The 27248-nt window shown below is 62.9% G+C and overlaps 2 protein-coding genes across 3 annotated transcripts in view; both read right to left on the bottom strand.

The window, feature by feature from the left end:
- The window catches only part of HSPB1 (heat shock protein family B (small) member 1), a 163976-nt gene extending 160613 nt beyond the window's left edge, over positions 1-3363 (bottom strand). Inside the window, exons 1-3 of one of the 2 annotated variants that reach the window (XM_068415831.1) lie at positions 2971-3360; positions 1765-1828; positions 1175-1524 (exon numbers count right to left, since the gene is read on the bottom strand). In XM_068415831.1, coding sequence (XP_068271932.1) covers positions 1362-1524; positions 1765-1828; positions 2971-3331 — 588 coding nt within the window. In that variant the 5' untranslated portion in view covers positions 3332-3360 and the 3' untranslated portion in view covers positions 1175-1361. Of the gene's footprint in view, positions 1-1174; positions 1525-1764; positions 1829-2970 lie in introns of those variants that run through there. The other variant, XM_068415830.1, reaches the window with a different exon arrangement.
- A 4286-nt stretch (positions 3364-7649) lies between these two features.
- Positions 7650-27014, bottom strand: SRRM3 (serine/arginine repetitive matrix 3). The gene is made up of 14 exons (XM_068415827.1): positions 26791-27014; positions 23651-23752; positions 19825-19959; positions 19638-19718; positions 19427-19456; positions 18964-19032; positions 18646-18681; positions 18036-18086; positions 17829-17933; positions 17423-17594; positions 11479-11810; positions 10210-10437; positions 9831-9968; positions 7650-7854 (listed from the first exon to the last, which is right to left on the bottom strand). The coding sequence occupies exons 1-14, from the start codon at positions 27012-27014 to the stop codon at positions 7650-7652; spliced, it is 1908 nt and encodes a 635-aa protein (XP_068271928.1).
- Positions 27015-27248: the final 234 nt, after the last annotated feature.

Here is a 27248-nt window from a genome sequence, read left to right as displayed (position 1 = left end):
GGGATTCCTCCCCGGTCACCGTCTGCCTGCGGGATGACTCAGGGGGGATTAGTGGGATTTGTCAGAGCGGGAACACGGCAGCAGCGGGCCCGGCCTCGGCCATGTAGGGCTGGGGGGCACGGGGCCAGCTGGGGCCGAAAGGCATCGGGACCGTGACCCCACCACCACGTCCAGCCCCCCAGCGTGGCTGCAGCCCTGAGCTGAACCCCCCCACCCTGCCCGGCCCGTTGCAGTGGGGCGCAGGGAAGGGGGGTCAGGGTTGGGGTCGGAGGAGCCGTGCTGCCGGGGACCGGGGTGTTTCCCATCTAGAGCTCCAGCCCGTGAAGCCCCTGTTTGCCCTCGCGCTCCCCTGTGACCCGGGGAAGGGGGTGTGCTTATTTTTCGGGGATGTGAAGACCCAGGATGGTGACACCAGGGTGCTGAGACCCCAAACATTCAGATCCGGGATGTTGAGACCCAGAATTTTGGAGACGAGGGTTGATGAGACCCAGGGTGCTGAAATGTGGGATTTGAGAGACCTGGGATGTCGGAGACCCAGGATGGGTGTGGGGGACCCAGGATTTTGGAGACCAGGAACGTCAGAGACCCGGGATGTGAGACGTGTAGGATGTTGGAGACCTGGGGTGTTGAGACCTGAGATGTAGGAGACCTGGGATGACAGAGACCCAGGCTGTGGATAACTGGGATGACAGAGACCCAGGCTGTGGATAACTGGGATGCTGAGCCCGGGATGTTGGAGACCTGGGATGTGGAGACCAGGGGTTTTGGAGACTCAGGATGTAAAGACACAGGGTGCTGGAGGCCGGGTTGTGGAGAGCTGAGACGTAGGAGACCTGGGATGTGGGATATGCAGGACAGGGAGACTCAGGATGTGAAGACCTGGGATGCTGAGCCCAGGGACGCGGAGCCCCGGGACGCTGACCCCAGGCTGTTGAGCAGGACTCGGTGGCCCACCCACTGGCCATGCTGGCCCTCCCACTGGCCACATTGGCCCTCCCACTGGCCACACTGGCCCTCCCACTGGCCACGCTGGCCCTCCCACTGGCCACGCTGGCCCCAGACAGCCCCACCCCAGTGCTCTGGGGGCCGGTGCCCGTGGTGCGGGTCCCACCCGGCACGGCACAGCCGCGGTGCACCGGTGCCACCCGGGGTCCCATCACGGCACGGGGACAGGTTTCTTTCACTGCTTTTTATTCCAGATGATTCTACTGGTTCCTTCCCGTTTATTCAGGGCACCCGGTGACCGGGCGAGTACAAAATGGACAATAAAAAGGGGGCTGTGAGCGGGGCCGGGTGTGAGGCTGCGCCTCGTGCGGGGGGCAGTGGTGGCTTCTCCTCCTCCTTCTCTTCCTCTCTGCCACCTACTTCTTGGCCGGCTCCTTGGCCCCTTGGCTCTCCACGGTGACGGGGATGGTGATCTCGGCCGACTGGATGGCCGGCTTGGGCAGGGGGGCCTCCACCGTGAGCATGCCGTCGGGGGACAGCGAGGACCGCACGGCTGTGGCCTCGACGCCGGGGGGGAGGCTGCGGAAGGGCGAGGGGGGGTGTCAGGGCTGCAGCACCCACCGCCCCCACCCCACACTCCAGCAGGTGCCACGCTGTGATGGATGCTCAGCCCCAAACTGCTGCCACCCCCCCCCCCCAGTTTGGGTGAGCAGCATCCCCAGTTTGCACTGGAGGGGCTGGGAGGGTGGGCAGAGGTCCCCAAGGACATGGGGGGGGACTGCCAGGATCCCACCCCCCCTGCTCCTCCCTGGTGCTTACGTGTATTTTCGGGTGAAGCACCGGGAGATGAAGCCGTGTTCATCCTGCTTCTCCTCGTGTTTGCCTGGAAGGGAAAAAACAACCCGGGTGGGTGGGAAGGGGCCGGCTGGGGGGGCACTGAGGGGGGACGGGCTCTGTGCCCCTTCCCTGTCCCCCCCCCCAGATCCCGGCGTCGCCCAGGAGGGGCTGATCCTGCCTGTCCTGGGGGTTTTTATGCCTTCATATCAACCTGGAGCAACTGGGGGGGCCAGGGGCAGCGAGGCCCCTCCAGGAGCAGCCCCCAAATTCAAGGGTGGTGCCAGGAGCCGGCGGTGGCCAAGGGGACCCAACCGCTGGCCCCACAGCCCTCAGCTTGGGTCCCCAGCCCCGCGGGTCTGGGAGAACAAGCACCCGCCTCTCCCTGGGCCTGCACCCCAAATCCCACTGGCTGGGGGATCGCCCCCACCCCGTGCAGACCCCTGCACCCCAAATCCCACTGGCTGGGGGATCGCCCCCGCCCCATGCAGACCCCTGCACCCCAAATCCTGCTGGCTGGGGGATCGCCCCCGCCCCATGCAGACCCCTGCACCCCAAATCCTGCTGGCTGGGGGATCGCCCCCGCCCCATGCAGACCCCTGCACCCCAAATCCCGCTGGTTGGGGGATCGCCCCCGCCCCATGCAGACCCCTGCAACCCAAATCCCACTGGTTGGGGGATCGCCCCCGCTCCATGCAGACCCCTGCACCCCAAATCCCGCTGGCTGGGGGATCGCCCCCGCCCCATGCAGACCCCCCTCGCCGGGCACAAGGCTGCTGGCCGCACGCCACGGGGTCTGGGCTTTGTCACGGCGTCCCTGGCTGAGCCACCCAGGGCGCTGGGAGGGAGGAGCAGGGAGGGGGCTGTGGGGCTCGTGACACCCAACTGCCACCCCCCAGACCCCTCCGTGGCTCACAGCCAGGGGGTCCCTCCCTGTGTCCCGGCTGGAACCGCAGTGAAAGGTCAATATATGGGGCCGGGGGGTTGCTGGGGCACCCCGAGACTGTGCTTGTGATGCTGGGCCTTCCTCTTTGCCTTGATTCTCCCTCTTCCCTCCCCTCCCTTCTCCTTCCCATCCCTTTTATTTCACTCTCATTTCCCTTTCCACCCTTTTTCCCCCCTCCCAGCAAGCGCCGGGGGCGGCTGCCCCAGCAGAGGGGACACCCCACAGACCCCATCCCCATCCCCTACCTGTTATCTCCACGATATTATCCTTGGTCTTGACCACGAGCTCCTCGGGCGCGAAGTGGTTGACGTCCAAGGTGACCTTCCAGCTGTCGGCCGTGTGCCGGATCTCGGAGACGCCGCTGCTGAGCTGCCGGCTCAGGGCCGGCCCGTAGGGCGAGCCCAGGGTGGGCACCAGCGCGCTCTCCCGGGGCAGCAGGCGGAAATACCCCGGCCAGGCGCTGCCGCTCGGCCACTTGTACCAGTCCTCGGGGATGTGGGGCATCCCAAAGGACTGGTCGAAGAGGCGGCTGCCATGGTACCAGTCGCGGAAGGGCTCCCAGCTGGGGCTGCGCAGGAACGTGAAGGGCACGCGGCGCTCGGCCATGGTGGCGGGGGCTGCCGGGGGGGCTGCGGCCGGCGGGGCCTTATGAAGGGCCCGGGGGTTATTTTTAGCCAGGCGGCTCAGCTGGCTATTAATGGAAATGGCGGCAGGGCCTGGGGAAGGGCCCAGAAGCTTTCCCGGGGGCTGGGGCGGCCGCACGCAGCCGCGCTGGGGCTGGGGCTGGCAGCCCCCCCAGGGCCCTCCCCGCCGGGCTGAGGGGGGTTTGGCTGGTTGGGGGTGATGGATGGTCCTTGGAGCCGCTCCCGGCCTTCCTTGCCCATAAAACCATGGCAGGGACGGCAGCGGGGAGGGAGCTGGGGCCGTGCCAGCGCCTCGGGAACGGGGGGATGAGTCAGTGCAGGAGCCCGTGCGTGGCCCCGAGCCCGTGCGTGGCCCCGCTGCTGCGTCACCCACCAGCCAGAAGCTTCTGGAGCCCCCCACACCCCCCCAGCATCCCTGTGGCCCCAGGGCTCGACACCACAGCAGGGAACCCCCAGCACCAAGTTGGGGTGAGGCTGCTCCAGCCCCTGGGGGGGTCCCACAGGGCCCAGGGGGTTATGGGGCTCGTGGGGTTATGGGGCTTGTGGGTTATGGGGCTCGTGGGGTTATGGAGCTCATGGGGTTATGGGGCTCATGGGGTTATGGAGCTTGTGGGGTTATGGGGCTTGTGGGTTTATGGGGCTCGTGGGGTTATAGGGCTCATGGGTTATGGGGCTCGTGGGTTTATGGGGCTCGTGGGGTTATGGGGCTCGTGGGTTATGGAGTTCGTGGGGTTATGGGGCTCATGGAGTTATGGGGCTCATGGGTTATGGGGCTCGTGGGGTTATGGAGCTCGTGGGGTTATGGGGCTTGTAGGGTTATGGGGCTTGTAGGGTTATGGGGCTCATGGGGGGACAATGGGACCAGGAGGGGTTAGTGGGCGCTGGTGGGGGCAGTGGAGGCTGATGGGGCCTCATGGGGGCTGGGGGGGGCTGATAGAGCTGAGGGGGTCGGGGTGCTGGGGGTTGGACTGGGGGGTGCAGCACCCTCTCGGCTGGGGAAGGGCAGCTGTCCCTTGGTCCTTTGCCCCCACACACGTCCCTGCGGTGACGCCCTCCTGGCACCCGGGCAGGGATTCCCATTCCCATCTGGGGCCAGACTCAGGCCCCCGATCCCGGGGAAGGGCTGGGAGCCTGGCAGCCCCTGGGGCCCCACCACCTCTGCCCTATCCCCTTCTCCCCCAGCCCTGTGGGGTGGGACCGTCCAGTTTTTGGGGGACAGAGGTGCCGTGGTGGGATGTGCCCCCCCAGAGCTGAGCTCTGGCTGCTTTGCTTTGAAGTGTGCGACCAGCGCCGGGAGACAGGCGGTAGCTGAGACCTGACACACTCGGTGCAGGGCTGTGTGTCCCGGGGAGCCCTCCCCATGGGGCGCAGGGCACAGATGGGGACACAGTAAGGAGGGAGGGGGATGCCGCAGTAGGGGATTTGGGGGTGTCCCCCCCACCCACCGCTTCAGGGGGTGCCAGCACCCCGCCGGCCCCTGCCAAAGCCCCTTGTCTGGGGCAGAGCCCGGCGCTGCCTCTGAACTGGCATGGGGGAAAGGGCTGGAGCGGCTGAGCCCTGCGGGGCTGGGGGTGCGGGGCAGCATCCTGCGGGGGGCTGGGGGAGGAGGCAGGGGCTGCGGAGGTGAGGGGATGGGAGGGATGCAGGGATGCAGGGAGGGATGAGGGGAATGCAGGGAAGGATGGAGGGAGGGCTACAGGGAAGGATGGGAGGGCTGCAGGGAGGGATGCAGAGAGGGATGTAGGGCTGCAGGGAAGGATGGGAGGGCTGCAGGGCTGCAGGGAGGGATGTAGGGCTGCAGGGATGAGAAGGATGCAGGGAGGGATGTAAGGATGCAGGGAGGGATGCAGGGAGGGATGGGAGGGCTGTAGGGATGCAGAGAGGGCTGCAGGGAGAGGTGAGGGGGATGCAGGAATGCAGAGAGGGATGCAGGGAGGGATGGGAGGGTTGGAGGAAAGGGAGGAATATGGGGAGGGCTACAGGGAGACGGGAAGGATGCGAGCAGAGACGTCTACCCCAGCAGTGGGGCCTCCCCAGAGGGTCCCCCCGACCCCACAGCAGGGTGCTCGGGAGGACCAGACACAGAACTGGAGCCCAGCACGGCTCTGCAGGGAGCCAGAGGCCACCGCAGTGGGGAAGAGCGAGCCCTGGGTGGCTGGAGGGAGAGGGCTGGGGGCGAGGAGGGCGGCTCTGCGGGGGCTGCAGGGAGGGAGCAGGGTAACCCCGCCGTGAAGAAACCGCTCCGTGCCCGGCCGAGTCCTTTACAATATATACTGTATATTTTATTATAATGGACCCAGCTCACTGAATCTACAGCTGTACTCACAACCCAGGAAAAAAAAGAGAGAGAGAGAGAACGCACGCGCGCAAGGAAAATACTGAAGTATTTGTACAGAGTGTTTGTTCCAGTGAGCTCCCTCCGCGGCAGGAGACAGAGGCTGTAAAAGAGGAAGACTGGAAATGTTCCCTGATGTGCTGGCCTGTCTGCGCCAGCCCCGGGGGGCTGCAGGGCTCGGGGCTGCAGCCACGGGCTAAATAACCCCTCGCTGGCAGCTTGAAGTTGGATGTTTTCAGGGACACCCCCACCCCCACCCCTCCCAGGAGGGTTTTGGGGTGCCCGCAGCCAGTCTGAGCTTCCCCGTGGGGCGATGGGGGGGACGGGGGCTGTGGGGTGCCTGGGGGTGGGATGGATTTTGGAACGTGTGGCTCAGGGGTTCGGAGGGATGCGGGGAGCGCTTGTGCCTTCGTGTCCCCAGGCTCGGGGGGAGCAGGACCCTTCGTCTCCTCGTCCTGCCACAGACACATCCAGAGCTGCCGCCCTGCCCGGGGCTGGCACGCGGGGACAAGCTGAGCCACGGAGAGCCACCAGCACGTCCCCTCCTTACCTGCTCACCCCATCTCTAAGGGTCCTGGCACTGCAGCGGGTGACCGGCGGCTTTGCCAGCGGAGCAGGGGCTCGGTGAGGAGCTCAGGGGCTGGCACCCGGCACGGCCCAACCCCTGGAGATGTTTCTCCAAGGGCTGGTGAACCCTCAGCCGGGGCTGAGCCTGGTTCCTCAATGTGCCAGCTTTGGGAGATGACCCTGGAGTGCCCCAGGACCCAAAGATCATCAGGCCACCAGCTAATGAGGCCACTGCAATCACCAGCCGAGCTGGAGCCCAGCGGATCCCACAGATCCCAGCTGGCTGGGAACCAGCACCGAGCAGGGCTGCCAAAGCCTGGCTTTTCATCCGGGGGCAGCAGGTCAGTCCGGCGGCCGCTCTCCCACCCGGGGAGGCTCAGCCCCATCGTCCTGCTCCAGCCAGCCGGAAAACGTGGGGCCCGTGCGGATTAAACACCACCCTGGGTGCCTGGGAGGGGGGTTTTTTTTTTTTGGAAAATCAGCAAAAAGTCCTGCAAAAGCCCGGGACCCTCCTGCCTCTGTCTGTTGTTAAGGTTAACAGAGCAGGGGGTGGCCGGGGGCTGCCAGCACGGAGGCGGGGTACGTACACCGAAGCCAGAGGATGGCTGGATGCAGCCCCGGGGGTGGCAAAGCCCCAGCCCAGCCCTCAGCCCCACAGCTCCCTCCGGTCCCCCCCAAACTGGGTGAGGTGGATGGGTGCTGGGGCCAGGTCCTGAGCCGGGACGAGCAGCGTTAACCCATGGGGGTGCCCCACCCCGGACCTCCCCGCTTGTGATGAGATTCGCTGGGTGCCGCTGGGTGCCGGGGTTTGTTCATCCGTGGCTCGGCGTGTGCTTGGGCTGGGGGGGGGCTAAAATGGTTTGCGGTGCCTCTGTCCCCAGGACACCACGGGGACACGGGGGCAATCTGGGGCTCCCCTGAGGCTGGCATCGCGCCCTCCAGCCCAGCCTGGGCAGGAAGCCCCCTCCTGCCCCCCCCCCCCCCCAAGTATACACTTGTGCTAAAAAAGTCAAACCAATCCAAAAAAGCCTCGGGGGGCTCCTGGTGGGCCCCCCCCCGCTCACCCCAAGGTCTCTGCTGAGCAATTTGTTCCCTCACTCTGTGCTCGCCCACCCCGTCCCACCCCACACCAGCGCTCGCAGAAATAAGAAGATGTCCCCCCCCACCCCATCCCCACCCCAAAAACACCCCGGGGCGGGGGGATTGCTCCCTCCCAGGGCGATGCAAGGACCCATTTGAGTTCTTGGCCCCCGTTTTCCCCCGCCGCCAAGTCTGTCCTTAGCAGCCCCCGGCTCTTTTCCCCCTCCCCGGTGGTCCCTGTCCCTCCATGGGGCACAGGTGGGGGGGGGGGGCTGCTGCTGGGGGCCGGGGGGGTTGCTCAGAAGCCGGCGCTCTCGGAGCTGCTGCGGCTGTTGTAGCTGGGGCTGCGGGAGCGGCTGGGGGGGCTGCGAGTCCGGCTGCGGCTGCGGCTGGTGCTGTAGCTGTCGTAGCTGCGGCTGCGGCTGCGGCTATACGAGTAGGTGCTCAGCGAGCTGGAGGACGAGGGGCTGGGGCGGTAGTAGGGGATGGGCCGCTTGCGAGCGCTGCAAAGGGAAAAGGGAAACTGAGGCACGGCCCCAGCGGCAGCGTGAGGACGGGGGGGACCGACACCGGCTCCCCTGGCGCGGCCGAGCATCCCCGCAGGGCAGCCAGGCCTGGACCAGCTGCGGGGTGTCAGGATGCGGCCACCCGGCATCACCCCCCCCCCTCCATCCCCTTCCTCCTCCCCAGCCCCCTCTGGGGTGTTAGTCCTGGATTAGGCAGCGGGGAGGGCAGAAAGTGAGCAGGTTAATGTGGCTTTTGTGTTTCCCAGACACCAAAGATTGAAAGCTGCTGAAAAAGAGACGTTGGGGATTAGTGGGAGGCGAGCTGCAGCCCGCTGGCGCCTGAGGATGAGGAGGGACGTGGGGAGCACGGGGGCAGCGGGGATGGGGGGACACGGGGGGCAGCGACATCGGGAGCCTCGTCCCCTTCTCCCAGCCGGTGTTAGTGAGACTGAAGAGAGAGACACAGACGTGGCTGGGGGGCGGCTGGGTGCCCAGGGCACCCCGGGGGGTGAGACACAGAGGGGTCCGGGAGGAGGGGGAAGGCGGGAGGTTACCCTGGGAGCCAGGCGGGCGGCGATGCTCTCCGAGAGGGACCTTGGGATGAAATGGAAAAGGAGAAGTTGGCATCACTGAGGCAGGACCACACGGTGCCGGACTCTGGGGTGGTGGGGGGTGACGGGGGCTGGGGACAGGGCAGGAGGGCAAGGAAAGGCCTGGGGGCTTCTGGCCGCTACGGGGCTTGCCTGGGGCAGGTGAGGGGGGGCTGGGGGTGCTCCCCTCCCTGCAGCATCCTCGGAGCCTCGCAGGAACAGCTCTGCTCCTCCTGACCTCCTGGTGAAGCTGGGTTTGCTGTCCCCATCCATCCCGGGGGATGACAGGGATGAGGGATGGTCCCCACAGGGACTGTGGGCTGTGTCCTCCAGCCAGGCCCTGCCACCTTCCTGGGAACATCCCAGCAAAACCCAGCTCGGGCACGGAGCAGGAGGGATGGTGCCCGGGCTGGGAAACCTTCCTCGAGGCCGGGAGCACCTTTCCCAGCCCCTGTTCTCTCCAGGGCATCGTCGGGGAGGGTGCAGGGAGCTCTGACCCACTGTATGAGCAGCATTTCTCCTGTCCTCCCTCCTTACAACTTCAGTCCAGCCCAGGCAAAATAAAACCCTTCCCACAGCGAGCCAGAGGTGATTTCTGAGAACCCAGCCTCCTCCACCCCGCAGCCCCGGCCTCCCCGCTGATAGCAGGAGGGACAAACAGGTCAGGACCAAGGTAATCTCAGCACGGCGTACTAACGAGGTGCTGTGTATGCACGCCGTGTTTGTCTGGCACTAAACATTGCCTGTCTTACAGCCCAGCATCCTGAGTCAGTAGGATCCCAAGGAGGAAAAAACAGCTTTTGGAGGGGAGGGGAAAGGCACGCTCGTGGCCGTAGATCCTGCTGGAATACACACAGGGATTAAGCCGAATTCCTGTTTTCATGCCTCGAAATGGGAAGAGATGAGCAGTGTAATATAGGAGGCAGTCTGGTTATCTGTCAGTCTGGGCTAGCCGATTCGCCCAGCCGGTCATCCTCGGGGTTATCTATCCATCTGCAGGGCTGCTAATACCTTTGCCCACCCATCCATCCACCCAGCCATCCACCCAGCCACTCATCCAGCCAGCCAGCCAACCACCCATTCATCCACCCATCCATCTGTTCACCCAACCACCCATCCATTCATCCACCCAACCACTCATCCATCCACCCTCCCATCCATCCATCCATCCACCCAATCACACATCCATCCACCCATCCATCCATCCACCCAACCACTCATCCATTCCTCCACCCAACCACTCATCCATCCATCCACCCAACCACCCATCCATCCATCCACCATCCACCATCCATGCATCCTTCGGGGCTGGCTGACAGCAGAGCCCAGCCCTGGGCTGTGCCAGCATCCACGGCAGAGGCTTCACCACGTGCCAGAACCCACCTTGTGATCCTCCTGGGCTCCATGAAGCTGGGGGAGTCACGTCTCCTCTTCCTGATGGGGGAGTAGCTCCTGGAGCGGCGCCGGGCACGGGCAGGATCGGCGTCACCATGGCGTGTTCGAGGCTCGTTGTCCTTCTCTCTACACCACGAGGAGGAGGAGGAGTGTCAGGGGTGTGGGCTGGGGTCCCAGGTGGGATGCAGGGACAGCCCACGCAACCCACGGAGGTGACACCCTCACCCAGGGCTGGCACTTCCAGTGCCACCGGGGACAGCGATGACCTGTAACCCCCTCCCCAAGCCCCGGGGGAGCGGGGACCACCCTGCTGAGCCCATTGCTGGTGCCTGCATCCCCCATGATGAACCCCCCCCCAGGGACTGACCTGCTGGGGGGTTTTTTGGGCGAGGGCGAGCGGGAGCGGCTGCGTCCTGCTCTCTTCTCCCGGGAGCGGGAGCGGGACTTGGAGATGGAGCCACTGGAGCTCCAGGAGCTGCTGCGCTGGCCGGGGCTGGGTGACGGGCTCTTCCTCCGCTCCGAGGCGTGCCGGGAGTGCTTGGCCGACGACTCCGAGCTGCTGTTGGGCCGGCCCCGGTGGTGCCTCTCCTTCACCCTGCGAAGGCAGACCCCAGCACCTCCTCGCATCTCGCCTGCCATGGCTGGCAGGGTGTCAGCGCGGGAGCCGGGGACCCCGGGTTCCCCTGGGGGAGCAGCTGATGCACCCACACGGCCCCAGTTTTCAGCTGGGCTGCATCCCTGATGATAAAGCACAGGGTGCTTTCCTGTTTGGGATCCTGCACCCTGCGGGATGCTGTGATCCCACACAGCCATCCAGGCACTGCCCTTCACGCTGGGATCATTCCTCGTGGGGATCACCCTTCCTGCAGTGTGCCAGCACCAAACCGCCTTGGCTCTTCCCCATCCCCGTCCCCGTCCCCATCCCCAACCCCATCCCTGTCTCCATCTCCATCTCCATCCCTATCCCATCCCTGTCCCCATTCCCATCTCCAGCTCCAGCTTCATCCCCATCCCATCCTCACCCCCATCCCTGTCTCCATCCCCATCTCCATCTCCATCATCTCCATTTCCATCCCCATCATCTCCATCTCCATCCCTATCATCTCCATTTCCATCCCCATCCCATCCCCATCCCCATCCCATCCCCATCCCCACCCCAATCCCCATCTCCATCCCCATCCCAATCCCCATCTCCATCATCTCCATCCCCAGCCCCATCCCTATCCCATCCCCATCCCATCCCCATCCCCTTCCCCATCTCCATCCCCATCATCTCCATCCCCAGCCCCATCCCCATCCCATCCCCATCCCAATCCCCATCTCCATCATCTCCATCCCCAGCCCCATCCCTATCCCATCCCCATCCCATCCCCATCCCCTTCCCCATCTCCATCCCCATCATCTCCATCCCCAGCCCCATCCCCATCCCATCCCCATCTCTATCCCCATCTCCATCCCCATCCTCATCCCTCAAGCATCCCAACCCTGCCCTGGTCCCCAGCTCGGTCCCCAAATCGTTGCCTGGATGGAACCAGGGTGCCCACGTAGGGCTGCACCCCGACTACCAAAGGCCAGGCTCTGTCACCTCCCACGGCCTGGCAGAGACAGCGTGACCCCATCCCGAGGACCCCCTTACTTCTTGCCGTGGGCACCGTGGTTCCTGTCGGGGCCGAGCGGTGGGTGGTAGGGCTGGGAGCCCACCGACCCCTCCGAGTCGCTGCTGTAGCCAGCGGGGCTGAGCGGCGGCGGCGGCGGGGGGTCCCGGGGGGCTGGTGGCCTCCCCTTGCTCTGGCCGCGGTGGCGGGGCGGCGGCGAGGCGCTGCGGGAGCGATGCCGGTGGCCGCGCTTGGCCCGCTCCGGCGTGGGCGACCGGGGGCTGCGGGCACCGTGTCGGCCCCCCCGGGCGCGGGGGGACGGAGGGTCCGTCCTGCCGTGAGCCCGCGGAGAGGGGGACGCCGAGGCCGGCCTCTGGCAAGGGGGGAGAGAGAGAGAAGGGGGGAAGGCGGAGGGGGGGGAGAAGAGAAGAAAGAAGGAGAAGGGGGATTTTAGCGGGGGGCGTGGGGCCAGCGGCGGGCTCACAACGTCAATGCACATCGCATAAGGCAGGCTACACAGACGCTACCCTGCTCCTTCCTCTCGCCCTCAACAACGTGGGTCATGCAAACCTCCGCATGCAAAACGCCAAAAGAAAATAAGGGAAATTAAATTAAAAAAAAAAACAAAACAAACCCAAAGGAAGGGGTGGGATGGGAGCGAAAAAAAAACAAAATCCAAGAAACCCCCAAGTCATGAGGGAGGGAGAAGAAGGGGAAGAAACGATCCCCCCCCAAAAACACCTGGAGTGGGGATAAAGCAAACCCCGGTGCCCACCCGCCCTGACCTAGAGAGGGGAAGGGAAAAGGGGGTAAAACCCAAACGAAGGGAGAAAAATTGGGGGGGAAAAATAAAAGATGAGAGGAGGTGATGGGGGGGAGGTGGGGGAGAGTAAATCAGAGTGAGCCGAGGGGAAGGGTCAAACCAAAGAGGTGGTGGGGGTCTGCTCACACAGAGGCATGCACATCTAGAGAGAGCCGTGGTCGGGGACGTGTCGTTTTTAGAGGTAGATAGTGCAGCTTTGGGCCTCAAACAGCTCAAGGGACGAGGAGGACAGCACAGAGCGACAATGGAGGGTAAGGCAGGGAGGTGGGGGGGGGGGCCAGGGGGGGCGAGAAGGCAAAAAAGAAACCAAAAAAAAAAGAAAGAAGAAAAAAACCATCCAAATCAAATTAAAAAAATAATAAAAATAAAAACAAAACCAAAGCAAAACTTCACAAATGTCCTCGTTACTGAGATAAACGAACGTCTCTGAGCTCTTCCTGGGACACGCATCGAGCTGTGACTCTGCAGGGAACTGCTGAGTCCTCCTCAGCACTCAACACAGACTTTGCTTTCTGCTTCCTTTTTTTTTTTTTTCCATTATATGCTTTTTTTTTTTTTTAAGTCCCTCTTGGTTAACATCCACTTACCAAAAAAGTGGCATTTCCTCCTTTAGTAGGTAAGGTATGAAGAGAAGGGAAAAGCGGGGCAATATAAGTGCATCATTAGATTCACAAAAATGCAAGAGAGAAAGAAAGAGCGAGAAAAGAGAGAGACAGAGAGAGGAGAAATAAAACAAACCAACTCCCTTCTCCTACGGGGAGGGGGAACCCTGCGCCACCGCCGTGGCCAGGGCCCCGTCCGGGCTCTCGCCGAGGGCTGGGGGGGTTTTGCCCGGCCCCGGGGTCCATCACAAAGTGGCTCCCAAATCTCTGAGCTCCTCGGAGCCGCAGCCGCTGCCTGGGGTTTCCTCCCCGACATCTCTAGACCAAAGAGATGGGTGGGAAGGGCTCCTGCGCCGCTGGCCATGACCGAGCCGGCAAACCCCGGCTCGGGGGGCTTTGGGGGTCTCCTTCGCCCAGCTGCAGCCCGGCACTGGGTCCCTGAGCATCCCTGGAGGGGTAAATCCTGTGCAGGGGGGTGCTGAGCCCAGCCGAGGGGATCTAACAGCGTTCAGGGGGATTGGGGTGGTGCCGGGGCTGGGGTCACCCTGGCCAGGGGTAAGCTGGGGGCTGGTGACCCCAGTTCCCCTCTGGCCCCTCACCCCAAACGCACCCACTCGATTAATCCCCGAGGACGAGGTTCTCTCCCCATCATGGAGACACCTCTGCCACCTGCCTCCCTGCCCTCCATCCCAAAGGTCCCCGTCCCAGGGACACCTCTGCCCCGCCACCTCCTAAATTCTTTTCTCCCTCAAAAGAAGCTGGCGAGGCACCAGGGGGGAGCCTGGGGACTGCCACGAAGATGCTGCAAAAGGGACGCGAAGCCATCACGTCCCCGAGCATCCCGGGGCCACGAGGGTCACCCCAGCCGCTCCGCACCCTACTGGTGGCACGTCCCCCATCACCTCCTTGTCCCTGCGCATGAGCCAGCCCCTCCAGCCGCAGACCAGCCCGCTGGAGCCAAAATGGGGGAATTTGGGGTTTTTTTTTAAACAATCTGTTGCAGTGGCTCCAGCGAGGGGGAAGGCTGGCGGCGATGGCACAAACTCCCCTGCGAGTGCTGGGGGACACGGACCCCGCCAAGGGGATGTGGCAGCCCTGGAAGCGGGGTTTGGCCAAGTCTGCGCCGGGCCCCGCACCCAGGCGGGGAAAAATAAAAGCAGAGATGAAGAAGAAGAAGAAGAGGAAGAAGAGGAGAGGAAGAGAGGGATTTCCTCTTTCCCAGGGCGGTGTTTCGGTGCCGGCCGGCCACGCCGTGGGGTTCCCACCCAGCCCCTGGGGTGGGCGCGGGGGGGTCTCCTGCCCAGATGTGCACCAAAGGGAACAGCACCCCAAATCCATCCAGATCGGCAAAGGCCCGGCCCTGAAGGGAAAACCCCCGCCAGGGGCCCGTGGCTGGGCCGGCCGGGGCTGGGCCGCTGTCCCCTGCTCCTCGGGCACCGCGATGCCCCGCGCCTGCCTCTCTCCAGGGAGGATTTCAATCTTTCCCCGCTGCAGCCCCCCGATATTTCCCCTGGGTTGGGAGTTTTTTGGTCTGCCCTGGCCCGAGGAGGGGCTAAACCCACACATCTCCCCGTATTTCTCATTTCTCACCCCATCCACCCACCCCGAAACCCCCTGTGCCCAGGATCTGCTGCTGCTCCCACCCGCGGGCTCTGCCCACTGCCCCTATTTCTCACTAATTACGTTCACCTTCGTTACCCGACCCCTAAGACCCAAACGGAGCAGCCGTGGTTGGCCCCTGGATGGAAACGAACACAAATTCGGAGGGCTGAAAGACACAGAAATGCATTCTACCGACGGCACGAGGAGACGGGGAAGAGAAAAAGGGAGGAAGGAAGAAAAAAATAGTACGTGGACAGGGCAAAAAAATATAAAGAACGTAAGAGAAGAGCATGGCTTTGCAGCTAACTGGGGAAACCATACAAATAAAAAAAAAATTATATAGAGCCACCAAAAAGAGACAAAATGAAAGAGAGACAGAGAAGGAGAGCGAGAAAAAAGAGAAAGAAAGTCAGAAAGAAAGAGAAAAATAACATTAAATCAAGCTACGGTGCTTTTCAACAGGCTCATCTGCAGAAGTGAACGTGCAGAGGCGGACGAAATACCTACCTTCGCGATTGGCAGTGACAGGAATGCGATAATAAAAAAAAAGAAAACAATAATCTCCACATTTGGAGGGCAGAATGGGAAAAAGACAAGGACTCTTTAGTACGGCGATCCAGACCCCTCGGCTAATCCCGTTTAGAATTTTTTAAATTATTTTTTAAATTGGTCTCGTTAGGTTGGTTTTTATTTTAATTTTTCTTTTTTTAAATGGGAAGGCTGGGGGTGGCCACCGAGCGGGGCGGCTGTGGTGGGGGGGGTTTGCTGGCTGGTGGCTGTAACCCGGCTGCATTTCGGTCTTAAAAAGTCACTCTACAACACGGCAAAGTCCCGGATAACATGCAGGGAAGGCGATGGATGGAGGTGGGACACGGCGAGGGGGGTCAGGTCGTGTTGGCCCAAAGAAAAACCGGAGAGAAAGAGGGGCCGGAGGGTGCGTGTGGGCGAGGAGGAGGAGGAGAGAGCTGGGAGGAAGGCAGCAGGGATGGATGGAGACGGGAGCGGGGATTTAAAAGGGAAGGCAACACCGTGCAGTGCCCCGGGGTGCCCCCACCCTCCCGGGGTGCTGGGGGGGACACGGCTCACCCCGGGGCCGGGCTGAGAGCGGAGCTTTTGGGGTCTGGGGGAGGTGGGGCGGCGGGTACCGAGGATGCTCAGCATCCATCCTGCCGGGATGCAGGATGCAGGCACCCAGGGTGGCCATAGGGTGCTTGGCTTGGGGGGGTGGCTAACCCAGCACCCAAGGGCCTCGTCCCGCACCCGTGGAGGAAACCCACCCGCAGGGCAGTGGCCAATCCAGGAGGCAAAGGGCATTGCCCACTGCCTTTGTGGTGCGGAGCTGCTCGGTTATCTTCCCTTTTAAATTCCTTCTTCAAAATGGAAATACAACGTTCAGCGGTTGTAAATATTTAGAAAACACATCGGCTTTTTTTTTTTTTTTCTTCTCCACATTAACACACACAAAAGCAAAAAATTCTAGAACAACACGACGACAACGGGGAGAGGGGGGAAAAAAATAAGAGATATGTATCGTTTGCATTTCTGTACATCACAAGGGAAAAGAAAAGAAATCATGAGGGAGGAAACTAAAACAAGGAGAGGGGGGGAAAGAAAGCACATTTCATTGCCCTTCCCTCCCCCTCGTCCCTGCTTCTGCTGAGCAAGAAATGGAAGTGTATATTACCGTTTGGGTTTTTTTCAAATGGGAGGCTAAAGAAAAACACAGATGGTATTAAAAAGAAAAAAAAAAAATAGAAACCAGAGAGAGAAAGAAGAGAGAGAGAGAGAAAGAGAGAGAAAGTTGTCGGAGAAAAGTCCCGCTGGTGCCGGGGAGCCGTGGGAGCTCGGCGGCCTGGGCGATGCTGGGTGCTGGGGGTGGTGGGCAGGGGGCAAGCAGGGTGCCTGGGTGGGCACCCGAACCCCCCTCCCACGCCCCAGCCAAAACCACAGGGAAGAAGAAAGCAGAGAGGTGCCCCGAGAGGAGGGCAGGGTGCTGGGTGGTGCTCGGTGCTGGGTGCTGGGCTGGGGCGGGCGAAGGGGAGGTGGGTATGGGGTGAGGGGCTCCTGGCCCCATTTTCTGGGGTGCCCCCAGCCCCGCAGGCATTGGGGTGGTACTGTTGGGTGCTGCCAGCCCAGGACCATCCCCGTGGCACCTCGCCCATGGGAATAAAGTCCCCTGGAGCAAGCAGGGACCTGTGTGCCCCCCATTAGTGGGGAACATCAGCACCCTGCCTCCAGCCCCCCACTAGCCACAGCGGGCTCCTTGTCACCCCAGCACTGGTTAAACTGGGGCTGGCCCCCTGGTCCCACTGGGTTGGGGCTTTGCCCCACTCAGTGTGGCTTCACCAGGACCCCTGGGGCGCCCAGGCAGCGCTGGGGACATCTGGCTCCGATGTCACCCGCCATGGGGACCCTGAGTTCCTCAAGTCTGAGCACCCAGCACCAAACCCCCTCCAAACCCTAGCCTGGCCTAGCCCCAGTCCCCAGACTGGGCACAAACTGGGTGCTGGGGTCCTGAGCGCTGGTGCTGACACCTTTGCACTGGGGAGAGTTTGGGCTGGCGGGGAAGGAAGAATTTTCCAGCTTTACCCATTTCTTGGCTGTTTGGGCTCAATCCACCCCCAGTGGGGTGCCGAGCCCGGGGGTGACCCTGGCTTGCCGAGCCCTCATCCCCAGGGGGGTGACATCTGCAGTGATGTGTGGTTTTGGCGGAGGGGGGATGACCTGTTGGCTGCCCCAATACCTGTCCCGAGGTGATGGGCTGGCTCCCCCAGGGAGAGCGGGCACCCAGCGGAAGGCTGATGGGTGCTGGGGGGGTGCACCCTGCACCCCGTGTGTCCCCCCTGTGCCCTGGCTGGGCGAGGAGGGAAGGAGGGGAGAGGAGAGCAGGGGTGGGGGGGGTCCTGCAGAGGGAGGAGGGGAGGGAAGCGAACGGTGATCCAAGAAAAGCCTACGTACATCCGCGGGCTCCAGGAGCGGGGTGCCCTGGCTGTGGCGGCCGTTCTGGGCGCTGCCCTTGTGCCCGTTCTGGTGCGGCGAGGCCGAGCGGCGGGGCGAGGGCGACGAGGGGCTGCGGCTGGAGCGGGCGCTGCTGCCCTTGGGGCCGTCCTGCCGGCGCTTGGGGCTCAGCCTGCGGGGCACCGCGCGTGAGCCGCCACGGGGACGCCTCTGCCACCCACCTGCCCTCCATCCCCAAGGGTCCCCATCACTGGGACACCTCTGCCACCCGCCTCCCTGCCCTCCATCCCCAAGGGTCCCCATCCCAGGGACACCTCTGCCACCCGCCTCCCTGCCCTCTACCCATCAAGGGTCCCCATCCTGGGGGCTGCTGGCGGTGGGGCCAGGGGTCCCGGTCTGCCCCTACCTGCCGGGGGATTTGGAGCCGCTGTCGTCGGAGGAGAGCGAGGCGCTGTGGGAGCTGCAGGAGCTGCGCCGGTGCGAGCGCCAGGCCGGGGACTCACTGCGGGACCTGCGGAGAGGGTGGCCGGAGGGCCCGGGGGCAGGCTGAGCCGCCGTGGGGGGCACATGGGGGGCACACCGCCCCGCTCGCCCCGCCATCCCGGCCCCTCACCTCTTGCGCTCTTTGTTTTTCTCTTTCCGTTTGTTTTTGGGACTTCGGGACCTGCGGGAAGAGCCAAAAGCTGCAGAGACGGGAGCAGGGACAGCACATGGGGCCCCCCCAGAGCCACTGAGGCTGCGGGACAAGTGATGGGGAGGACCTGCCTGGAGCTGGGCTCCACCGAGCTCCAAACCGCATGGAGGGGATCCCAGCTGGCTTTGGGGGGACCGTGGGGGCCATGTGCTGCTCCCCTATTCGCCCTAAAATAGCGGTGCCACCAGGGTTCACCCTGGCCAGGGCTGCCCAGAGTCACCCCTTCCTCCCCAGGGGACATTCGGGGCCATGTGGGACCCTGCAGTCACACAGAGTGGCCCTGGGCCACCTCCAAGCATGGGGGATGCCCAGCGGTGTCTGGCTGGGGGGTGAGGGGGATGTCACCAGGCGAGGGACAGACGGACGGATGGCGGGTGATGGCAGCCCACACTCACACCCGATGGGTCTGTCCCCGTGGGCAGAGGGGATGGGGACAGCGGGAGGGCAGGGGACACGGGGTCCCTGAGAGGGGAAGCTGGGAGCCAGCGCTGGTGGCAGTGGGGTGGCTCCCGGCAGCCATCACCCTCACCTGTGTCTTCTCTTCTTCCGCGACCCCGACTCAGACCTGAGGGAGGAAGAGGAGGCAGAGGTGAAGGAGACCCAGGAGCGAAGGCCAGGCAGCCCCAGGGGATGGAGACAAGGGCAGTGGGGTGGCCCCGAGGTGGGCTGCTGGATGGGGCAGGTGACAGCTGCTGTGAGGAGGTGATGGCCCCGCGAAGAGCCGTCAGCATCCGTCCCTGTCCGTGCCTCCATCCCACCCCAGCCCAAGGGCCTGGGCAGCCACCAGCCAGTCCCACTGTCCCCAGCCAGCCCCTCTGTCCCCAGCCCAACGTGGTGTCCATCCTACCTGTCGCGTCTGTGTTTCTTTCCAGTCTTCTTTTTCTTCTCCTTGCGGATGGGTGAAGAGCTGTCGCAGCTGGGTTGGGGGGGGAAGAGGGTGCCCTTGAGGGGGGGAGCAGGGGACTCGCCAGCCCCATCCCTGTGGCCCAGGGGAGTCCCGTCCTGCCGCCCCCCCAGCACCCCGCTTCCCCTGGACCACCCCCAGGATGCACAAACATCGCATGGGAGTTGTTTCCTGGGGGGATTTGGGGTGGGGGACAGAAAGGGGCTGTTGGCAGAAGGGCTCTGGCTGCCTGCACAGAGCACCCGAATCCTGCTGTGTCCCATTGCCACCTCGTGGGCTCCGCAGCCTCCAGCAAGAGACGGGGTGGCCAATTCCCGCTGGGATTTCAGAGGGGGACAGTGGGTGGTGGGGGGCCGTGCATGCCAGGCGGGGACCCCGCAGCCTCCCCAGCCCGGCGGGCACTCACCTGCGCTCCGAGCCGGGTTTCCTCTTTTTGCTGCCATGGGGAAGGCAGAGAAGAAAGGGACATTAGGGACAGCGTCCTGCCCAGGAGGCCAGCGCTAACCGGGGAGGGGAGCAGACGGTAGACCGAGCCAGACCCTTCAGGGAGCCAAATCCTGCCCGGTAAGAGGAGAGGGGACAGTGCGGGGACAGCGCAGGGACAGCCAGGGACTCACCGGCTCCGGCGGTGACCCGATTTCTTTTTCTTTTTCTTCTTGGGTGGAGGAGAGGTGGAGCTGCTCGAGCGCCTTTTCAGTCTGCGGGAGGAAGCAGACAGGGCTGGGGGAAGAAGGGATGGCCCCTGGCCTCTGCATCCCCTGATGGGGACGCCGTGCCCACCCGCTCCGCTGCGGGTCCCCGGACCTGTACTCGCGGTGGCCGCCGTCCTCGCGGTAGCACTCGGCCGAGCAGTCGCACTGCAGCAGGCAGCCCTCGCCGTACTCGGGGTACTCCACCGCGTACTCCTCCCCGTCCGCCCCGTGGTGGTTTTCTATCACGCTGCCCAAGGAGGAAGCGCAGGATTAATTCGGGGCTCCCTGTCTCCCACCGGAGGGGCTGGGGGGAAGCCTGGGACAGCCCCGGCGCAGCTACAGGAGCTGGGGACATCCCCTCCGCCACGGCATCCCCGGGGGACCTTGGTCACATCACTTGAGGTCCACGTGAAGCAAAGCCCCGTGGTGGGGATCTTCTTGGGGTCTTCCTGAGGCTCCTGTCCCTGCAGAAATCCCCCCCCGGGCTGGCACAGGGACACCGTGGGACTCGGGCCACCATCTCCCCACAGGGTCCGGCCTCATTCGGAGCCCCTTTGGCATTGCCCCAGTTCTGGGGCTGAGCGGGGCGCTGGGGTCAGCCCAGGTAGGCGGCGGGGCTGGATTGGGGGGAGAGGAGCCGGGAGGAGGCTCGGGGGATTGAGGTGATGATCCGCCCGCCGGCGGGAGCTGCCCAGGATGATCCGGGCTTTGGGGCCAGCGCCCCAGTGGGCACTGAGGCTTCGGGCAGGTGATGGGTGATGTCCCACCCTGGCCAGGTGAGATGGGGTGGGGGAACATCAGGCCTGGAGCCATCAGGGTCTCCTCTCCCTCCTGAGTGACTTCAACAGCATTAATTTTTCCTGCTGCCATGGAAACCGGCTGGAGGTTGCCATTGACTACCAGGGCTGCGGGGAGGGCTTGGCAGAGACCTGGGAGCTGGACTAGGCAGCCAGGAGGGACCCAGGGGTCCCTGCCCAGCCTCTCCCTGCCACCCCCCCACCTCCCCGTTCCTCCTCTGCCATCCCCAGGGGCAGCATCAAACCCCACTGGGAGCCTCTCCTTTGATCTTGGGGGGTGTAGGACTTCTCACCCCGGGAGGGACGTGGCTATCCCGGTGCTCTGGAGAGAACCATAAGGGATGGGGCCGTGCCTGGAGGGCGCCTGGCATCACACCAGCTCGGGGGTTGCTTCCCAAGGGAGATTTGCCCTCGGAAACCTGATGTGGGCTCATCTGCTCTGCCCAGCCTGAGGCGTGTGGCCAGGGATGCTGTGGAGAAGCGCAGCCCCTGCGGCGCCGGTCCCTTGGCAGCCCAGCCAAGCTGAGCGGAGGGATGCTCCCATCCGAGAGCGGCACGTGCTGGCATCCCTGGCTGCAGGCAGGCCCTGGGCTGGTTAACCCAATTAAAAATGGTTTGGAGCAAAACTACGAGCGAGGCATCCTCCTCCTGACCGCGGACGATCGCTCAAGCGGGTCTCAGGCTCCCTCCTGTGCCGCAGCCGTGGCTTTCTGGGTCCTCTCCAAGTGTCTCCTGCTTTGGCCATGCCCCAAGGGCAGGAGCAGCCTTTCTACCACCCACCCAACCGTGGGAAGGGCGAGAAAAGAGGAAAAGAGAGGAGCAAGCAGGGATAATTCCCTGTGGGACTCTCTCTGCTCGGTGAGCGGGCAGCGCTCCACGCCAGAGCCTGCTGCCAGCACCTCACCCCTTAGCTGTGCTTGGCGGCTCGAGACAGGCTTGTGCTGCCCCAATTATCCCACCCAGCACACGCTCGCTTTTGTTTCCAGTCCCACCAGCCTGTCCATCAGGCAGTTCGTCCCTGGGGACTGGGCTGTGCGTGCACAGAGACAGGAGCTGGGAGAGCGCACAGAGCCAGCCAGGGTCTCAGGTGGTCCCAGCTCTGCTCGGTGCCTCAGTTTCCCCTGGGGAGGTTTGCAGATGATGCTGAGCTTTCGCATCTGCTTGGAAACCAGACCAGCTGGTTCAGACTCACAGTCCAGGCTGCCAACGACCGAGCTGTAAAAGCCCAGCGAGGTGCTGGAGCAGGGCCAGCCCACGAGATGTTTCGCTGAGTACTCTCCCAGCCACCACAAGGGCTGGGGCTATTTATTTAAAGTTTATTTAACTCCCTTGTCCAGCCTCTTCAACCAGCGCAGACCTTTTGCACCCAGGACATCCTCTGGCAGGGTCTTTGGCAGCTCAGGTCACCGCTCTCCAAGAGCCACCTCCTTCAGACCCGGCTCCTACCAGCCTCCTCCGGCTTTGCTCTCCTCCAGGCAATCCCTTGCTTTGAGACTGCTCCTCCCAGCTCAGCACTATTATTTATAGCCCCTGGGCTAATCTTTAATGATCACCCTTCGCATCGCAAAAGCAAGCCCACAAAGGTGACAGCTCGGGCTGCCGGGGTAACCTGAACGCACCTCTGGCTTCCCTACGTGCTCGTTACAGCGCCAGCCCTAACGAGCCTGCCCGGGAAGATGCTCTGGAGATGGCTCGTGCCCCCACGGGCAAAGGCCACGTGCTAACATGTGCTCGGTGGCCTGGCCAGGTTGGTTTCCCCATGCCTTGGTTTTTCCTGCCTGGAGGAGGACGCTGAATGCCTCGTGCTGCCCCAGGGCCGTGGGCCCCCTCCCTGGGCCAAGCCATGTCCCTGCCTGCCTGGCGTGCTGGTGGGGCGCTGGGAGGAAGGCTCTCCCACCCCACCATGGCTTCCCTGCCTCCCCCCGCGCCCTGATTTCCTGACCCTAATGAAGCATTAATATTCAGTGAACCTGCAGCATCTATTCCCGTCCCCAGTGACCTGGTTTCCAGGCTGATGGATGGTGTGCGCCGGGCCAGCCGCGCTGCCTGGGCCATTGAGCATCGCGCAGATAAATCATCACCGAGCCAGGGCGGACCCTCGCGAGGCTGGGGACAGCCCTGCGCGGGGCAGGAGGAGCGAGGGGCACGTCTCCAACACCTAACCTGAGCCCCAAGCGCCCCTGGGACAGAGGCAGCCCCCAGGGAACAGGCAGCATGAGGAGCGATTAGGAGGTGGAGGCACGGGGCAGGAACTCCCTGGAGAAGCTTCTTCCATGGGTCACACCAGCCTGACGGACACACAGGCTCTGGGTCTACCCAGGTGAGAAGCAGGCTCGAGCCCTGCCCATCCAGCCTGGGCCCCTTGCAACAGAACTTATTACTATTATTAATTATTATTATTGCTAATATTAATATTTCTAGTGTTACAGAACAGCAGCCAACCTGCTGAACCATGGCCAGCTGAGCTGTTACCCCAGCTTCACAGCCAGGAGGACTATTCTGCATTATGGAGTTAAGAGCAAGGACTGGAAACTGGTGTCCTCGCCTGGCTGGAGGCAGAAGCTGCGATTTCAGCCCCAGGGAGAGCAGGAGAGGTGACCCAAAGAGGCAGGAGTAGGCAGAGGTGAGGCCCAGCAAACCTGCAGCTTGGTCTCTGCCACTGGCTGGTGGGGTGAGATGAGCATCAAGACCTTCTGCACTTTGGTTTCATCATCTGGGACAGGAGCACTGCAATGCTGGCCTCTCTGTACAGCACCCTCAGGGCTCCAGAAGACCAGTGCAGGATAAGCTCTAACCTCTCCAGAGGTAGGACACTGCCTCAGAGAGGCAAACCCTGCCTCCAACCAACCGATCGACCAATCAACCAACCAACACACCATCAAATCAACCAACCAACCAACCAACACACCATCAAATCAACTAATCAGCCACCAAATCAACCAACCAACCAATCATCCATCCAACCCTATATACCCTCTCTATGTCCATCCATCTATACAACCATCCCTATATATACCCTCTCCATCTCAACCCACCCACCTGCCCACCCATCGATACTCGGAGGCGATATGGGACATGCCTCTCTGGGCTGAGAGATGGACAGGACACACAGACGGGCCATCTTGGAGCTGCCTCACTTACATTTGGCGCCCATGCTGGTCCTCCCTGGTGAGCACACCTTCCTTCTCCATCAGCATCTGCCGAAAGGTCCCCACTTTCTGCCGGATCTCCTCTTCGGAGTACCTGGATGGGCAAAGACACAGTCAGGGCTGCCATGGCCGGAGCGTGGGCTCCCCAGGGACCTGCTGAGGACCTCCATACCTTCAGGAGTGACATGTGGCCCAAGGGGCTGGTCAGAAGGAAAGATGGCATGGTGACAGTCATCAGGGCCTGGAGGAGAGCCTGGTCCCCTGCCACCACCCTCCGTGCCCTCCTCTCTCCTGTCACCACCCTCCCAGCAGCTCTTGGCAGAGCAAAGCACATCAGGAAGGGGTAAAACAAGAGGATGACCCTGAGGTTGTCATTCCCCCTCACTGCCCCAGCTTTTGGGGCACGTCCCTGCCAAACCCCCCCAGCATCGCAGCCGGTGTCGCCAGGGTTCATGCCTGGCACCTCCGTCCCATCACGAGCCTCCCTCGCCCGTCCCTGGGCTGCGCCGGGGCCCCGGCAGCCGAGCCAGCTCTGCGCTAACGCTGAACGCTGACTCAGGCCGCTGCAGGGTTATTAACAAGAGACACTAATCACTTTGTCCCTGGCATCTGAGAACAGCGCGGCAAACCACAGCGCTCCAGCCATCCCCGTGGCATCCCCGGGGAGGGACAAGTGACAGCCCTGGGCAGTCGGTCCTGTGCCGCATCCCCGGGCTGCACAAGGGCACCCGAGCGTCCCCCTCGACCAAAACCACCCCAACAGAGGGATGTGGTGGAGGGCCCCGCGGTGCTCTCAGCATCATCCCTGGGGACAGGGCAAAGGGAGAGGGACCCCACGTCACCACCACGCTGCTGCCCTGGGAGGGAAGGGGTTGGGCTCTGTGTGCATCCCTGTCCTCACCCACGCTGTGTAAAGGGGCTGCTCGTGGCCCATCCTCACCGTCAGGTCCCATCAGCGTCGTTGCTAACGAGCCCAGAAACGGGGTGTCACAGCCTGGCCGAGCCCCGCGGACACCAAGGCTGGCACCTCGCAGAGTCTGTGCTGGGGATGGTGATGCCCCTCGCAGCACCCTGGGTGCCCCTGGGTGCCCCTGGGTGCAGAGGGGCATGTGGCAGCACCTACCCCCGCTGCGGTGCCCATGAAGGGGAACAGTGAGGAAAGGGGAATTAATATTAACGAGCTCATTTGCACCGAAAGGCTCTCATTAATTCCCCAGCCGGTCAGGACTCCCGCGCAGGAGGAGGGCTGCTGCTTCCCCTCGCCCTGCACCCCCGAAAACGGGGCAGCAACCCAAGCTGCTGCTCTGCACCGTACCCTCCATGGCCATGCTGCCAGCCGGGCAGAGCGTGGCCACCCCACGAGGACAGAGCCACCAGCCCCGGCCACCCCGGGGCCATCGGCCGGGCAGCGGCAGCAGGAAGATGTCTGCCAGGGAAGATGAGCGTTTGCTGCAGCTTATTACGGATGCGGCTGATGCTCTCGGAGAGGGGAGGTGAGGCCAAACAGGAGGTGACAGATGGGCCATTAGCAAACCTGTGGGGGGCAAGGCCAAGGCGAGGAACCCCCCCTGCACCCTGCGATGGAGGCAGGGGCACCCCGCCAGCCCCTTCCCTCATGCACCCCCCTCATTGGAGGGATTTTGCTTTTGCATTTAACACACAGAATGCATTTGGGAAAGAAGGAAAAATTGCTGACGCTTCTTTTCTGGTCAAGAAAGCCAGGCTGCAGGCAGGGAACAAGGGCGCAGGCAGCCTGGGGCGAGCAGCAGCCGGGCGCAGCGCAGGCAGGAGGAGCCATCAGCGTTCATGGAAACTTAAATCCCTGCAAAACCTCCTCTGCTGTCCCACCCTGGGCCCTGCCTTGGCCATAACTCCCCCGAGGCCATGGCCAGGATGCTCAGGGGTGCAAAGCGCTTCCCATGCAGCGCCCCCCCCCCTCCCGGAGAGCCCTGTGCGGAGGGGAAGAGCAGGCGGAGGATTAACCAGGTTGACCAAGATTATTACTGTAATTATATTATCATTTCAGTGTATCACCACCATCATTGTTATTAATAGCCTTAATAATAGCAAAGGCAATTATAGCAATAACAACAATACCGGTTGCAATATTGCTATTACCCATTGCAGTGATGATACTACTGGTAGTAAGATCCCTACTAGGGCGCGGGAACCCGACAGGAGGCTCCGGGCTCCCCAAGGCGCCAGGTCAGCCTTATTTATTTCCATAACGACAAATTAGGCACAATCATTATTCCAGTCTGTGTGAGACAATTTAATTCTAGGTCACGCTTGCGCTCTTAATGAAAGCCTTGGCGAAGCCTTCCCTCAATCCATTTTCCTTCTCCCCAGCCGATACCAGTCCCCGTCTGCCCGCGTGTGCTGAAGAATTTGCTCCATCCATCAGGTTTTAGCGAGCTGTCAGGGGGATCGGGCTGTTCAGCTGGTGCCAGAGCTGTGGGGCAGCCAGCAGGAGGGCCGTGGGGCTGGTGGGGGCGGGGGTCTCCTCGCTGGCCCCCCAGCCCCTCCTGCCCACCCAGGCAGGGATGCTCTCCAGCCCTTCGGGCTTTTCCCTGGCCCTTTGTTTCCCTGGGGGTGAGCAAAGGCTGGGGAGCAGCTCGTGGTGCCCAGCCAGGGGCACAGCAGGACGAGGGGGATCCTCTTCCCCTCAAACTGGGGGGAGAGAAGGGAGGCAGGGCAAGCTGAAGCACTGGGACAGCCTCACCTGGGGCAAAACCCCAGCTCTCCTTCGTCTCCCCAACACAAGAGACAGCGAAGGACCATCTCCCATCCCAGCGCTGATGGCTGCCTCCTTCCTGCCTCCTGTTTCCCAGCATGAGGAGCTGGGAGCCTGGGTTTGCAAGCGGAGGGGCTGGAGCAAGGCTCCAGCATGTCTGAGGATGCGCTTCTCAGTCTGCGTTTCTTGGAGGCATTCAGCTTCACAAACCAACACACCAGGCCACCCCAAAGCTGTCTGATCCATCCAAAAATGGATTTACTTCCAGCTGGGGACATTTGCCACATCAAGGTATTTTTTTAGAGAGGAAAAAGGAGGAGAACGAGGTACAAGGAGGTCCGAAGGATCCCAAGCCATGGGGTCCATGTCCAGCCCAGCCCTGATCCCCCACCACTCACCCCTGCTCCTCCATCATCTCCTGCAGCTCCATGCACTTCAGCTCCACCCGCCGCTTGCGCTCGTGGTCCAGGATTTCCCGGTGAGCCTTCTTCACCAGGTTGGGCTCCACCACCCGCACCTCCTCCTCGCCCTTGTGCCACGTCCCCGAGGCGCCGGGCTGCGAGAAGCCATTGGAGGCTTCCTGGGGCGAAGGCACGTCGGCCCCGTTGTTGTAGAGAGCCATGGCAGCATGGGCGGCCTCGCTGCTGGCAGCGCCTGGGAGGGAGAGAAAGAGTCGGGGGTTAGTCCCTGCCCTGCCTTCCCTCTCCCCCCGTGGCAGCGAGGGGACCCTGCCAGACCCAAAGGCAAAAATTCATCTCAAAAGAGGTGCAGGCACACAGGTTGATGGGGACGGTGACCGAGAGAGCTGGGTCTTCTGCCAGTGCCCTTCCAGCCCCTTGCCTCAGTTTCCCCATCT

This window comes from Nyctibius grandis, chromosome 18 (genome assembly GCF_013368605.1).
Source record: "Nyctibius grandis isolate bNycGra1 chromosome 18, bNycGra1.pri, whole genome shotgun sequence".
NCBI lineage: Eukaryota > Metazoa > Chordata > Aves > Nyctibiiformes > Nyctibiidae > Nyctibius > Nyctibius grandis.
The sequence above is the reverse complement of the archived record's forward strand: the minus strand, read 5'-3'. Positions and strand labels throughout refer to the sequence as shown.

Coding starts and splice junctions, on each gene's coding strand:
- SRRM3 (XM_068415827.1), bottom strand. CDS start 27,014: ATGGCTCTCTACAACAACGGGGCCGACGTGCCTTCGCCCCAGGAAGCC. Junction 17,934..18,035: donor AAAAACAAAGAGCGCAAGAG/GTGAGGGGCCGG, acceptor CCCTCTCCGCAG/GTCCCGCAGTGAGTCCCCGG. Junction 7,855..9,830: donor GAGCCCAGGAGGATCACAAG/GTGGGTTCTGGC, acceptor TTCCCTTTGCAG/CGCTCGCAAGCGGCCCATCC.